Consider the following 15,695-nt stretch of genomic DNA (forward strand, 5'->3'; position numbering starts at 1 on the left):
TCCCGAGAATGATACCCTACGAGGGGGAGTCACTTTAGAAAGGAGAGCAAAGCCATAGCTCTTGTCCTTTTGAGGGTCATATGCCATAATACCCCTACCACAGCAGACACGAGAGGCCTTCTGGAGAAAGACATTCGTAGTTTAACTGGAATCCTGGCAAAGCCTTAGAAGTTACCAGGAGACTTGCATCCACCTGGAAGGCTCCTGCCTGAGCCCGTAGCTCAGAGCCACTGTCCATCGTCCCCCATGGTACAGGAATCTGCTTGGGACACCCTTAGGACAGAGCACACCGTAACACAGCTCTGAGGGACACAAGGATGTACTAGGGAGAGTCTGGGATTCAGACCCTACGCCTGGGTTCCGGTCTCAGCTGTGGCTCCTCCCTCTCTGAACACCAGATTTTGCAACTAGTATAAAATGAGGTTAACAATTCCTCCTTCTGTCTCAGTGTCTGTGAGTAGACTGGATAAGCTGGCGTGGGCGACAGCTTAGTATGCGGACTGGTGAGGAGGTGAACACCTGATACGCCACAAGGTCTCTTACAGGAGCTAAAACCCACATTCCCGGGAAGTCTACTCTTTGATCCTAGTTTTGCCTTTGGAGGCAGGCGAAAGAAAATCCCTTCTACTGTAACAGTTACTCAGAACTTGGAAGAACTTTAGCATATTCTTCACTAACTGTCTCTTCCCTCAAATCTACATCCTTTCCTATATGACTTTTTGAAAGTCCACAGTGCACATAAGGGCACCAAGGATAACTTTTAAAGCCACCTACGCAGCACTCCCATAGAGAACTACAACGTGGCCATGCTTTTGAGGTCCCTGGCGCCCCTCCCACTTTGCATATCTGCTGCCCCTTTGACGTAGCCCAATTTTTAGACTTCATGTTTACAGTTCCCTTCCTTTCGTTTTTGTTTTTTTTTTTTAATTTAATGTTTTATTTAGTTTTGAGAGAGAAAGAGAGAGACAGAGCATGAGCAGGAGAGGGACAGAGCACAAGTTGGGGGAGGGACAGAGAGAGAGGGAGACACAGAATCCGAAGCAGGCTCCAGGCTCCGAGCTGTCAGCACAGAGCCCGATGCGGGGCTTGAACCCACCGACTGCGAGGTTATGACCTGAGCTGAAGTCGGACACTTAACCAACTGAGCCACCCAGGCGCCCCTCCTTTCATTTTTAAAAATACGTATGTATGCATCGTCCCAAAAGGACTATTTTTCACGCGATTAGGAACCTCTAGACTTCACACACGTGGAATCGTACTGTGCATATTCTTGCGCGCTTACTTTCTTCCTGTAACATCGTGTTGGAGAGGTTCGGCCACGTCCCTGTGTTCCCCACTGTCAGTTCTGCGCGTCAGTCTCCGGGGACAGGAGTACAAGGACTTCTCTAGGGAGTAACTCTAAGAGTGATATTGCTGAGTGGTAGGGAAAGGCACTTTCCAAGACAGTGCTGGATTGTTCTCCAAAGCAGTTCTATCAGCTGACTACCCAACACAGCATTCAAGAAGACCGTGTCAGGGCTTGGCTTTTCAGGTTTCTGAAATTTTGCCAATCTGGTGGGTGTACAGTGCCCTCTTATTGTGGTTTTCTTTTGCATTTCTTTGGGCACTAATGAGATTGAGCGTCTTTTCATACGTTTATTGGCCATTTATGTCTTCTCTTCTGTGAAAGGCCCATTCATGCTTTAGTTCATCTTTCTGTTGGCCCTTTGTCTTTGTCTTATTAATTTGGAGAAGCTCTCTATAGATTCTGGACAGTAATCCTTCATCAGGAATGTGTGATCGCCTCTCCCAGTTTAAGGCTTGTCTTTTCATTTTTTGGTTTTTGTGGTATCCACTAATGAACAGAAGCTTTTATTTTAATGCAGTCAAATTTATGAATCTTTCCCCTGAAGCTTTGCACTTGTTGTGACTTGTTTTAAAATTCCTTCCCTACCCCAAAGTGATTTCCCTACCCTTTACCCATACTATATTTTTTTAAATTTTTTTTTTACCGTTTATTTATTTTTGAGACAGAGAGAGACAGAGCATGAACGGGGGAGGGGCAGAGAGAGAGGGAGACACAGAATCGGAAGCAGGCTCCAGGCTCTGAGCCATCAGCCCAGAGCCCGACGCAGGGCTCGAACTCACGGACCGTGAGATCGTGACCTGAGCTGAAGTCAGATGCCCAACCGACTGAGCCACCCAGGCGCCCCTACCCATACTATAGTTAAATATTACACAACTGTTGAGAGCCGCCATTCTCCATGTTCAGACTGTAAAGAATAATTTAGAGTAAGCAGTTCATGGTGGAGAACTGAACACAAGTATTTATCCCTGCCTCCCTCTCATAATCCTATTGAAATGGCAGTAGAGAAGTACGAAACGGGGAGGGGATCCATAATCACATTAGACCACATGGGCCAGGGAACAGCAGCAAACCCAGGAAACCATACTGATCCCCCGGCACGTAGGGAGCCAGAGCCCAGAACGTGGGTAGAAGGCTGAAGTGGATGTGAGGCCATCCTTCCTGCAAAGGCCCAGAGTGTTCAGCGGGCCTGTGGGGAGGAAGTGGGAAGTCTGCGGAAGTCAGGGTTAACTACCTGAAGGGCTACTCCTGGGGCAGGTGCATCTACCCTTTCCCTACCCTTACTGCTATAAGGAAAGTGAGATATCACTAGGAAGGAGGAGGTTCCCACGTGGCCTTTGACCTCCTGGAGTGAAGCCATCATGGGGCACTTTGCACTGTGCACCTGCCTGCCCCACGCAGGGTCTGCCCAAGTGAAATCTGCCAGTCTACACTGACAGTCAGTCAGCCCTGCCACTCGGGGAGAGATCCACGTACTAGGAGAGAAGATGCAAGGAAATCACATAGAGGTGTATCTAACCGATCTGGCTCTTTGTTTGCAAATCAAAACTGATGACCAAACAAGTACTAGACCTTTGAGAAGACTTAACAGCACCCCCACACACACACACCCACACACACTCACACACACTCATACACACACACACGCAAACACACCCCCAAACTCCCACACCTACACACACCTACACATACACACCCCCCACACACCCACACACACACACACACACACACACACACACACACCACAGAAATGAACAAAGGGAACTCACCCAAGAAAAATAAATAGGATTCACAGAACTTAAAGAGAACTTTTTAAAGTCTATATTACTGTAGAAATAATTAAAGATATTTCATCCTTAAGACAAGGATATATATTTTTTAATGTTTATTTTTGAGAAAGAGAGAGACAGAGACAGAGCGTGAGTAGGGGAGGGGCAGAGAGAGAGGGGGACACAGAATCCGAAGCAGGCTCCAGGCTCCGAGCTGTCAGCACAGAGCCTGATGCGGGGCTCAAACTTACACACTGCAAAATCATGACCTGAGCCAAAGTTGGACGCTTAACTGACTGAGCCACCCAGGCACCCCAAGAATATCTTTTTTTTTTTTTCATTTGAGAGAGAGAGAGCATGCACATGCGATTGGTGGAAGTGGCAGAGGGACAGAGAGAGAGAATCTTAAGCAGGTTCCATGCTCAGCATGGAGCCCGATGCAGGGCTCGGTCCCACAACCCTGGGATCATGACCTGAGCCGAAATCAAGAGTCGGAGGCTCAACTGACTGAGCCACACCAGTGCCCCAACAAGAATATCATTTTATTTAAAAAATAAAGACAGAAAATCTGAAAGAGAAGAAGCAGCAATTAGAAACCGTTGGTAGAATTAAAAACAACACCACAAACTTTTGGTTAAAAGGCTGAAAGAAAAAATCAAAGATGGAGAGCCTGAGTGGCTCAGTCAGTTAAGCGTCTGACTTTGGCTCAGGTCATGATCTCTCGGTTCATGAGTTCAAGCCTCACGTCAGGCTCTGTGTTGACAACTGGATCCTGGAGCCTGCTTCAGATTCTGTGTCTCCCCCTGTCTCTGCTCCTCTCAGGCTCTGTCTCTGCCTCTTGACAATAAATAAATGTTAAAAAGATTTTTTAAAAAATCAAAGAAATCTCCCCGAATCGCCAGGAGGTCAGCCCCACCATCACTGAAGAAACAATGCCAACAGTGGCTTAGTGTCTGACTTCTAGTAATGAGAAAGCCAAACAAGAACAAACAAACAACACCCTGTTTATTTAAACCACCTGCTTTGTTATTTGTAGCTTAAAATATTCCTAGCTGATATAAGAATTAAAAATAAAGAATTCCCTGGGCCTTAGTTTTCTTTTTTTTAATTATTATTATTATTTTTTAAATCCGTTTGTTTTATGGTCAATGAGTTTAACATTTATTTATTGTTAGGAGACAGAGAAAGACGGAGCACTGGGAGAGGCAGAGAGAGGGAGAGACATAACCTGAAGCAGGCTCCAGGATCTGAGCTGTCAGCACAGAGCCTGATGTGGGGCTCAAACCCATGAACCTCAAGATCATGACCTGAGCCAAAGTCAGATGCATAACCGACCGAGCCACCCAAGTACCCTTCCTTTTTTTTTTTTTTTTTTTTTTAATGAAGAGATTGGACAAGGTATAAAGTAAATAAATATCATTGAGCCAAATGAATGTCTCTTTCAGATCCTATATTCTGTTAGGGGCGGGCTGCAGATCCAATCTCTGCAGAATGTTAAAATTTGTATGACACAATCATTTGGGGGACTTAATCATTCACACTAGAAGACAAAATAAGTAGTTTACTCATCTGTTCAACAACTATTTATTGAGCACCTACTATATGCCAACTATATATTGAGCACCTCTGCTGGGTGCTAGGGCTATGGCAGTGAATATTCATAGTTAGTGTTCCCGTGGAGCTTATAGTGCGGTGACAAACACAGACATTATCAAACAAATAGCTAATTGACTATAATTGCCGCAAGGACCACCAAGGAAAGGTGTAGAGTACCTCTTGAGCATATATCTGCTCCAGCATACCTCTAATAGGGGTATCAGATCTTGGTGGGTCTTTCCTCCAGGATGGAACAAAAACTTTGATGTAGGCGTGTCCTCTGTCCCTGAACCAGTCCACAGCCAGCTGGATTCCCCGGCAAGAGAAGGCTTCTTTATTTCCATGGCTACGATGGGAAAACAAAGAAATCTGTAGAGTCACGGAAAAGGTTTCTGAAGAGTGATTTCCCCTGGGAATATCCTGAATCACAGGCTCATAATCAAAGGGAGTCAGGCAAATCTGCATTTGAAAAATAGTTCATTCTCGGCAAAAAATGGATCCTTTAACTGGCACCATGCGGCTTGCGATAGTATGTGTATAGAGGGTCTTGGGGTCCTGGGGAAGTGCACCCCAAGGATTAGTAGACACGATCCCCTTTTTCCCTGCAGCTGTAAGGATCAACAGAAGACGGAGGAGAGTAGCCATCTGCAGAATACTCTTACCCTAAGAGAGGGCTGTGTATGTGTTATGGGGCTTCCCGAGGAAGGAGGCCAAGGTGCTCCAGAAATTCCACTGAAGCATCAGGAAGTAGAGAGCAGGGGAGAGAAGGCCCAAGACCAGGCAGGGCCTGGCGTGCCTTACTGAAGACTCTTTTTTTTTTTTTCTTTTTAATTTAATTTAATTTATTTGAGAGAGAGAGTGCAAGCAGGGGAGGGGCAGAGAGAAAGGCAGAGAGAGAGAATCCCAAACCGGCTCCTCACTGTCAGTGTGGAACCCGGTGTGGGGCTGGAACCCACAAACTGTGAGATCATGACCTGAGCCAAAACCAAGGGTCTGAGGCTTAACCAACTGAGCCACCCAGGTGGCCCAAACTCTTCTCCTAAAAGGAATGAGAAGCCATAGCAGGATTTGAAGATGGGGGGTATATGTGCTGTGCTATGATACGATCCAATGTATGTTTCTAAAAGCTCAATCTGGCAACGCAGAGGACAGTAAATTGGAAGGGAGCAAGGTGGGGGTGAGATATCCAGTTAAGAAGCTGTCACTGTCATCAAAGCAAAACTGGATGGTGACTGGGACCGAGTGGGTGGTGGTGGATAAGGGAGAAGGGTAGGTGAACCTGAGAGATGTCTGGAAGGGAGAATCTCCAGAATGTGGTGATTGGTTGGATCCTGGGCGATAGTGAAGAAGGCATTGAGGAGGCTTCCAGATCTCTGGCTTGTGTAGCTGGTGGGCTCCTCCTTCAGACGGGGAGTCCTGGGGAGGACAGGGTGTAGAGGGAAAGACCGCGGGTTTTGTCATGGACACATACTGAGTTGGAGGAGCCCCTGTAGGTGGACATGCTGAGTTCCAGAAGACAGTTCTGGGTGACAAAACGTGTAGGGCATCTGTGCTTACACAGCACTGGAAGCCAGAGAATTGTCTGATTGCCGAGAGGGAGTGAGGGGCCCGGGAGAAGGGTCTGGGGGAGCTCTGGAACTTAGAGCTGGTTTCGGCAGGGGTGGGGCAATCTCACAGGAGAGACGGAAAGGATCTCTCAGGCCAATAGGAAGCAAACCAGGAGTGCCACGCTGTGGAAGCCATGGGAAGGAGGCATCCGGGTGCTGCTCGAGGAACCCACGAAGCCTGAAAACATCCCTGAGGACGAGTCTGTGCAGGTCAGTGGTGTTTGGCCGGCGAAGGAGACGAGCGGATAGACGAGATCATGAGATCGCAGAATCAGTCGGACTTCGCCCCGGGTGCAATATAGCCTGGCCTCTGCTTCCAGCCCAGCCACCCGCGCGGCCTGCAGCACTTTGTCCTGGCCAGCCACCTTCCCCGCTCCCACCGCAGGACCTTTGAACCAGCTGTTTCTTCTCCTCTCAGCCCGGTCCACGACTCCTTCTCCTGCGGATCTCAGCTTCATCTCTACTTCCTCAGGAAAGCATCCCTGCCCTCTGGTCCCCCCTCCGATTCCCCTATTACGAGTCCTCACGGCACATGCTGCTTCTGCCTGGCCCTAATCTCAGCCAAATGATTACACACACCTATAGGATGAACAGGTCTCCCCCTCTTTATCTCACAAGCTCCTTTTGCTCTCCATTGAATTCCCAGCACCCACATGGCGCCTGATCATCGGTAAGGGGACAGTAAAAATGTGTCGAATGCATGAAGGGCTGAGAAGACACAGGTCCTGTGAGCCACCGGAGGGGGAACAGCCCAGGCAAGGGGGAAGAACCGGGTGGAAAGACAACGCGAAAGGCTCACTGTGTCTAGGGACCAAAGAGACAGCAGAGTGACTGGGGCAGGGAGAGGGAGCAAAGGGGAGAGTTGAGAGTTCACAGAGAGCCCAGGGCACCATGACAGCCTCTGTTGAGAAGCCTGGCCCGCAGCAGCCAGCCCACCGCCCACGTCCAGACAAGGACGACACTAAATTTCCATGCTGTGCTTTCTCTTGTGTGTGTGGCCTCTCCTGCTATTTTCTCAGAGGGGATCAGGATAGGCCCAGGTTTGTAAAGAGAAGGCAGGCTTTGGAAACACCAGTCAATAGTCTTGAAAGTCAGGCTTTGTGGACATACACGAGAACTCTAAATTGCTCTGACTCCAGTAACGTATCGGGAACCAGGCCTTGAGTTCTACACCCGTAGTGTCTTCCAGTTTAGAGAAAATAGTCCTTGGGCCCCTGAGGCCAAGCTGTGAGGGTTATGCAAACAGTAAGGAGAAAATATCAATGTCTGTGGTGCAAAGAAAGGAAGTGGAACCAGTCCCTCTGCCCCAGAGGAAGATGAAGAAAGAAAGGAGAGGGAGGGAGAAAGAGGAGGGCGTTCACAGGGTCCTTGCCCATGCATCCCCCACCCCTGCTTCACCCACCAGCCAGAAGGGGAGGAGAAAGTATAGAAACATCAGGATGGGTGTGAAGAGGAGGCCAAAGGTCGGTCTCCCAGCACAGTGTTGGCAGGTCACAAGGCTCTTGGAGATCCTGGGTTCAGCAGGGCACAGAGTCCACAGAGCTGCACGGCTGCCTCGGAGGAAGGGGGCAGATAGGTGAGCTAGAAGCATCACCTTGGATCCCTCGCATGCCCCCAGGCCCAGGAGACTGTCGGAGGCCTAAGGAGGGACAAAGAGGCCCCTGTGAGGGGGGCAGGGCTGTAAGCCAGCATGGATCCCAAAAAGACCAATGATCCTCCTACGTTGACCATTCTGGAAGCTAAGCCAGGTCAGACCAGCTGCTCCATAGCAGAGCCCCGTGAGGGTCCCAGACCCCCCTCTCCCAGCCAACATCAGGTCTCAAAGCCCCCAGATGCCGTTTGGGAGAGGAGCGGGGGAGAGAGAGGAAACATGAACCCCAAGTCATCCAGAAGGCAGGAGACACCAAGACATCACACACTGGTAAGTTTAGGTTTGCCGCTCGCCGCGACCTGAACAAGTAGGGAAGAGACTGTATCTGTCTGAGAAAATAAGGTCTATTTTCTGCGCACACTGGAGCAGGAATATGAACAACTGATGATACCCCACCCCACCCCCACTCCCAAACATGCCTCTGTCAGCGGTGACAAGTCTGTCCTCCGTTCTCAAGCAAACATCTCACCACCACCCTTCTTTTAAAAATGGCTTCTTGGGGAGCCTGGTTAAGCCTCTGATTCTCGATTTCGGCTCAGGTCATGATCTCACAGTTCATGGGTTTGAGCCCCGTGTTGGGCTCTACATTGACAGCTCAAAGCCTGCTTGGTATTCTCTCTCTGCTCCCAACCCCACTTATACTGTAAACAAACAAACAAACAAACAAACTTAAAAAAAAATGGTTTCTTGAGTGCTCTCTTTCCTGTGACCACACATCTGTTTCTGTGACTACACACCTTTGCTGGGTGTGTGGGTGGAGGGAGCATGTTCGGTGATGAGGCTGAACCCGATTCCTCCGAGGAGGCAAAGGCGAGCAGGACCACAGGTTCTGGTGACGATGGTCAGGACCACAGCCTGAAGTGGCCCTGGCTGGGGGCTTGTAGAGGGGAAGGGGTTGGCAGTTCAGCAGTTCAGGAAGAGAAAAACTGAGGAATGGTGCTACCGTGAGCTTCATGCAGCAAAATCCAGTCCCCTGGCCTCTCTGACCCCAGACTCCAAGATGGCAGCCCCTCAGCCAAGAGTTTCCAAAGGGCACTAAATACGATTAAGACCAGAAGAAGCTGGAACAAACATACATCGGCCCATAGCCCTCCTTCCCTCCCTAAGCAGTGCTCTCCTCTCCAGCTTTGACTCCAGGCAAGGGAAGTCAGGGGCTGACCCCTAGAATCACTAAACTGATGTCTCTGGAATGGAGGGTTTTCATTCAGGTCTATTGTTTTGCAGGACCGGATTCCCACACGCTCCACCCCAACCTCTCTTCTGAGCCTTCTGGTCTCTTTTGAGATGTGAGGATTGTTACCGTTCGATCCTTGCCACATTTTTTTTTTTTTTTTTTTTTTTTACCAAACTTTGAGGTTGGTAAAAACCTCATAACCCCATTATGGCTGCCATATTTCTGACCACAGAGAGCCCTGGGCCATGGCAGGATTGAAGCCACACTCAGGGACCACCTTCTCACCACGGAGGGGTCTGTCCCTAGTTGTTTGCAGAGCTCCCAGTCAGGCAAGAAAGCACTCGCGGTCACCCTGGGTCCACACCCCTCGGCACACAGAGGTAAATGCATAAGCCCAAAGCATTTATTTATCTGTGCATCCCTCCACTTAATGTCAATTTATGAACATCTTCAGTGAGGCTCTGTGCTGGGTCCTCAGAGACATACCTTGTTCCTGCTTCTTGGAGCTCATTTTTAATATTTGTAGAGTCCCGTGTCCCAGGCCTCTTTGCACTTTGCGCTTCAATCATTGGAACGAGCCCCCGAGGAAGTGACCTTCTTCTGACCGCACCCTTGAGGAAACTAAAGCGAAGACAGGTGCCCACCTGGCTGGTCCAGGGGCAGATCTCAGAGCCTGATCTGTTGGGTTGCAAACTCTTCCTCCCCCATCTCTTATTCCATTTATTCCTGCCCCTCCCCGGTCTCTCCCCTGACACCCAGACAGGTTAAGTCGTCTGCTGTTAAAATGCTGGAGTTTGGGGAGGGCCCTTAGGGCTTCTTAACAGTCACTGTGAACCAGCTCATCACCGAGAGCTGAGAGCCAGGCCCTGGGAAAAGGAGACAGAAGCGGTAGGTTTTGGATAAAGGGAGGGTGGTAAGGGGAAGTGGGTTGGTGCCCGAGGCAAACTTGGCCTGCGGGACAATTACGCCTGGGGCGCCCACAGTCAGCATGGCCATTTGCAGCAAGTGGACCAAGTACATTGAGTGGACCATCACTCTATCGTTGACTATCGCCCAGGAGGTGTCTGCAGAAGTTAGCGACCTGCAGAACGGTGCCCGGGCGAGCAAGGTGGTGCTTGTGGTGGGGGGAGGAAAGGAAAAGATGCTTCCTTCAGGGCAGGAGGTGCAAAGCACACCCCTCTTTCCACTCTGTTTCTTTTTGGGGGTTACATTGCAAATACTCGGAGTTTTATCCCTTTCTTTCACCAAGAGATCTCTCCCCAGCTCAGGGCAGGGGGGAGAAAGAGAAGGTGTGCCTTCATCGAAGACAGGGAGAAACAGGTGCAGACCGAGGTAGGAGCCCAAAGCCAGCATTGGCCAGAGTCCACTCAGGGACTCAGGAGGAGGTTTGACCCCCAGCCCAGGAGTGCCTCCTCCACGAACAGCCCACTGAAGGGGGCTGATGAGACGCCCCCGCCCCACTGCAGGCCTGAGCTCCTGTCACTGAAGGTTGGTTACTCCAGAATAAGCCAGATTCCGTTGAAGTTTCTGAGAGCTTAGAAATGTAAATGACGACCCAGACAAAAGGCCCTCGCATGCCAACTTGGGGACTCGTTTAAGTAAAACCCTTGTCTGGGCAACAAGAGGATGTGAAATTATCAGGTGGTTTTCCCCCAAGCTGAAGTCCTTCCAAATCATTCTTTTCCTAAATTTGCCTACAGAACGCACCACGCAGTGGGCTCCTGAGAGTTTGTCGGGCAGGCAAATACGGACACGTGTGCCGTGAAAGCCACCTTCTTTGTCAAACCTGCCAGATGCTTTTAGCTCTTTCTTGAGCTCACACCCTCCTCTCTCATGTACACACACGGGAGCACACGCACAGGCACGCCCACACCCTTTGAAGGTGCAGGGCTTGTGCTTGGAAATCACTCTGTGGGCGGCCAGCCCACCAGAGTCACCTTTCCATGCACATGTGATGCCCGGTGGGGGCGGCGGGGAGGGGGGGTTTCCAGAAGGCTGGCAGCAGCAGAAAAGTCATCCTGGGGACCAGTCCTACAGAGAGCACCTGGTGAGGGGGTCCAGCACATCCTGTGTGCAGCAGGCAAGTCGGGGCCCATCCCACCTGGGAAGGGCTCTGGTCAGCACAGGCAGGCTCTGACCCCAGAATAAAATCCATGGGGTCAGGGGCTCCCACCCTGAGACACTTTGGAAGACTGGGCAGTGGGAAAACCAAAGATGCACGGTGCTAGAAGAAGTACAGGGCTTTGGAAAGAGCTCTGAAAGCAGAGCCTGGCATTCATTGCTCTGTGACCTGGGGCAAGTTACTTACTCTCTCGGAACCTCTGCAGAAGAAGAGAAATTCCTTTCTCAGAAAAATGCATTTATTTCTTTCATGCATGCATAAAATAATCACCTCGAATCCTAGAATGTTACAGATGGAAAGCCACTTAAGATCATTGTTGTTTAGTCCAACCTCTTCATCGTATAAACAAGGGCTCAAAAACATCACGTGACTCACTCTGAGGTCACACAGCTAGGGTACCGTCCAATACCTAGGCGCTCATCGCATGTGGCCGTTTACATTTAACTTCAAATTAATTCAAAAGACACAAAATGTAAAATTCAGTTCCTTGGTCACAATAGCCACACTTCAAGTGCTCAGTAGCCCCATGTGTCAAGTGGCCATCGCTAATGGGCAGATAGGTCTAGAACTTTCCATCATCGAAGGGAGGTTTTGGTGGGCAGCTCCCAGCTAGAGGTCAGGACTCAGATCTTTGGACTCTCCCGGTGGCTCCTCAGGGCAGCACGGACATGAGCTCCAATCTGCCTTCTAAGTCCTTCCCTACCTCATGCAGCATCAGACAGCATACGAAGCAATATCTTCTTCCAAAACAGAGCGTAGCAAAGTCTGCGATACTACAAAACCTCAGAAAGGAAAATTTTCAGAAACCACGTTTCTGAGGTTAACTGAGTTTTGAGGTCAACTGATAATAACTAGACACCATGTTGGTTTCAACCACCCATTGTGTCTAAAGGGCGAGCCCCACACTTAAATCTCTCCTGCACAACTGAGATCTGGCAGAGCCCGAGGGTCATGGGTCCTCTTGACACTCTGGTCGGAGGACACAGGCGGTGTCACTGTGGGAGAAGGAGCCAGGGGATGAGGGAGAGCCTCACACCCCAACCGTCTCCCAGACTGGCCACTGAGAAAATCAGGTCCCACCCACCACGTGGTGGTTGAACAATGGGTCTTTTGTCCCTGACTCGGGATGCAGGGGCGGGGGAAGGACGGGATGTGTGTGTGTGTGTGTGTGTGTGTGTGTGTGTGTGCACATACAGGTACACACACTGAGACCTCACACAGGCACACGTGCTCTTGTTAACTGAGATGACGTACGGGCAGCAAGTGTGTGAAAGAACGCATCGGTGTTCTGACACATTCTTCATAATAAGCCTGAGTGATGCCTTCTACTTGTCCCCCACACAGACTGAGCACGAGGGGATTAAACTGGTTACAGTTGTGGGGGAGGGGGGACCAAATGGGTTTACCTGGGACACATCATGGTCACACGCAAGTGGAAGGTGTGGTTTGAGTTTGAATTCCAAGCAGCAACAGAGATTTTCAGCAAAATAAAATCCTCCAACACCACCCTATCAAAACAATTCCTAAAAACTCTCTGGTCCCCAACAGAGCATGCCCACACTTCCCTGTAGCAGGTGAAGTAGTCAGTCCTTCCAGCCCAGAGCCATTTGGCTCTTTTGATCTGGGATCACAGAGCTGGTACAATCTTAGGGCTGGAAAGGTCTTCAATTTAAGCAATACCCTTTTAACTTTAGAGCCTCCTTTCTATGGATGCCCAGAAGGAGAGGTGGCTTGTGCTGATCAGACAGAGGCCAGGCCCCCCTCACAACCCTCACACACCCTCAGAACCTACCAGATCCTTTTTTTGTTGTTTTTAATTTTTTAATGTTTATTTTTGAGAGAGAGAGCATGTGAGTAGAGGAAGGGAGGAGAGAGAGGGAGACACAGAATCCAAAGCAGGCTCCAGGCTCTGAGCTGTCAGTCCAGAGCCCGATGCGGGGCTTGAACTCACGAACTGTGAGATCATGACCTGAACTCAAGTCGGACACTTAGCCGACTGAGCCACCCAGGTGCCCCAGAACCTACCAGATTCTTTTTTCTTTTTTTCAACGTTTTTTTTAATTTATTTTTGGGACAGAGAGAGACAGAGCATGAACGGGGAAGGGCAGAGAGAGAGGGAGACACAGAATGGGAAGCAGGCTCCAGGCTCTTAGCCGTCAGCCCAGAGCCCGACGCGGGGCTCGAACTCACGGACCGCGAGATCGTGACCTGGCTGAAGTCGGACGCTTAACCGACTGCGCCACCCAGGCGCCCCATAGAACCTACCAGATTCTTAAACATCCTTTCAACTTCCCCCTGAAATCTCGAATTAAGCAGGATTTCATAGTCTGGCCTCTCTGGTGCCTACATGGGAGCATGTGTGTGGATGTTACAGAGGCCTGAGGACCAGCCCAGGGTGACCCAGCTGGCTAAAACTTGAACAAACACCACACAAAGCACAAAGGCACAGCGCCCAGGGCTGGGCCAGCCTGGGTAGCATCATTCCAAACCTCCGTCCTACACTGCCAAGTCCAAAGTGAGTCCAAATCCCCAGGGAAAGCCACTGGCCCTGTCAGCCAAAGGACAGACACCCTCTGGACACATTTAGCACTGCGGAGAACACTCCTCTCCTCAGTCCCCACCCATGGCTCAGCTTTTGAAAGGGGAAGTGCGTCTATTTACAGCCTCGAGTGGCCAGTTTCCTATGGATCTGCCCTTTGCCTGCCTGTAACTGAGGCAAGAAGTAGAAAACTGCACTTGTGTGCACAAAGCCTCCTCCTGGCCTCTCGCGGAGTGTGGATGAGACGCTAAGATTGGCTTGCAGCTGAATGGAGCCGCGCAGGAAACGTGACAAGCCAGGGCACGGCCCTCCCATCACCGACGCACACAAAGATGCCAATACACAAACAGTGACAATCGTGTCTACGGCTCAGGGGCCGTGAGCACACGTCTCCAGCCTGGCTAGGGAGCCACACCACCGCCAGCCACCCCGCAGCAGCTCTCCCCTTCCACCCCACCCCCCAAAAGAGGGTTTCTAGCTCAAGCACATTTCCCCTCTGATTCTCATTACCTTTAGAGAAGTAGCAAAGCTATCTATTAGCCCGTGTCACAGAAGAGGAAACTTGAGATGCTATGGCTTTCTGAGTCACGCAGCTGGTTAGGGACAGGCTCTAGACGAGAAGCCACATCTGCCGAGGCCCGGTGCTAGGCTCCTCCCCACTCATCTACTGCCTTTCTCAGAAAAGAGCCTCTCTCTGGGTCGATATGATAATAGCTACCACTTGTTGAACACTTACTCTGCGTCAGGCACTGTCCTAGGCATTTTGTGCAGCTCCAGTTCTCACAACTGCCTTCTAGGGAGGTTTTATACCAATTCTACAGATGGAGAAAGTGAGGCTCAGAGAGGTTAAGTGACTTACTTAAGGCCACACAGCTATGAAAGGGATGGAATGGGGATTAAAGGTCCATCCATTAGCCCCCAAACCACTCTTTGGACAAAACCACCGAAAAGAGGGACAGTGCTCCCACCCCGAGGCTCCAGGACGAAGAAAACTACCTCATTGCCACGTTGCTGCCGTCGATCACTATGGGTCGCAAGGAACTGGCTGGGTCTCCACGCTCTTCTTCCAGCTCTGCCGCCAGCCCGCAGTGGGCAGAGTCCAGGGCCCCGCAGGAGCCCCTGGGAACGAGCAGGGGCACAGCACTGCTCTCGTGGGCCCCAGGGCGGCTGCCAGTCTGGATCAGCTCCTGCAGCACGTCGTTGACCAGGGCGTCCTCACCCAGCTTGCCCAGCACCCTGACCACATCATCCCGGCTGTAGCCCAGCTTCTGGAAGAACTCCATCTTGCTTGAGCGCTCCATGCCGTGCCAGCTGGGGCCCTGCTGAAGGTCCTGCCCCCAGTTTCCTTCTGGCAGAGCCACGCTGGCATGAGCTAAAGAGAAAAAGCATCCATCAGGTGTTTTCTGAGCGGCCCGGGCCTGGAGGCTGTCAGGTCACTGAGGGCAAATTATGCGTGCTCCCTCCCCGCCTTATCTGTCAGGAAATCATGTTGCCTGGTCCCCTTGGGGATTTTCAGTTGCTCAGTGTGGTCGGGGAGCCACAGATGCAATCATGCTGCTTTTACTCGTGCACTTTCTGAGGCCTTCTCCCCACCCAGGTGCCCCCGCAAGGATCCACTGGCCAGAGGAGCCAAGGGCCGCTGAGCAAACCACCCAGCACTCGAACATTTGCACACAGGCCAGAGACGTGTTTCCGAGGCTCGAGCATGGGCTGGGTTGGGCCCCCCCCCCCCCAATTCATTCGTTGAGGCCCAACTCCCGGTACCTCAGAACGTGACTGCCTTTGTAGAAAGGGTCTTTAAAGAGTTGATTGGGTGGAAATGAGCTCCTTAGGGTGATTCCTGGCCAATATGACTAGTGTCCTTATAAGAAGAGGACATTTGGACACAGATA

At 50.7% G+C, this 15,695-nt stretch overlaps 1 protein-coding gene and 1 long non-coding RNA gene across 2 annotated transcripts in view; both read right to left on the reverse strand.

The window, feature by feature from the left end:
- The window catches only part of ZC3H12D (zinc finger CCCH-type containing 12D), a 33,452-nt gene that overhangs the window by 7,781 nt on the left and 9,976 nt on the right, over window positions 1-15,695 (reverse strand). The window contains exons 2-3 of the mRNA XM_086708104.1: window positions 14,800-15,175; window positions 4,917-5,056 (exon numbers count right to left, since the gene is read on the reverse strand). Of these exons, the coding sequence (XP_086564230.1) occupies window positions 4,917-5,056; window positions 14,800-15,104 (445 nt within the window). The 5' untranslated portion in view covers window positions 15,105-15,175. The remainder of the gene's footprint in view (window positions 1-4,916; window positions 5,057-14,799; window positions 15,176-15,695) is intronic.
- LOC147581288 (uncharacterized) lies at window positions 11,485-14,790 on the reverse strand. Its single transcript, XR_015251641.1, has 2 exons — window positions 13,526-14,790; window positions 11,485-13,285 (listed from the first exon to the last, which is right to left on the reverse strand). It is a non-coding gene; the product is annotated as an uncharacterized LOC147581288 (long non-coding RNA).

This window comes from Puma concolor, chromosome B2 (genome assembly GCF_028749965.1).
Source record: "Puma concolor isolate L17-30 chromosome B2, mPumCon1.1.hap2, whole genome shotgun sequence".
Classification (NCBI taxonomy): Eukaryota; Metazoa; Chordata; class Mammalia; order Carnivora; family Felidae; genus Puma; species Puma concolor.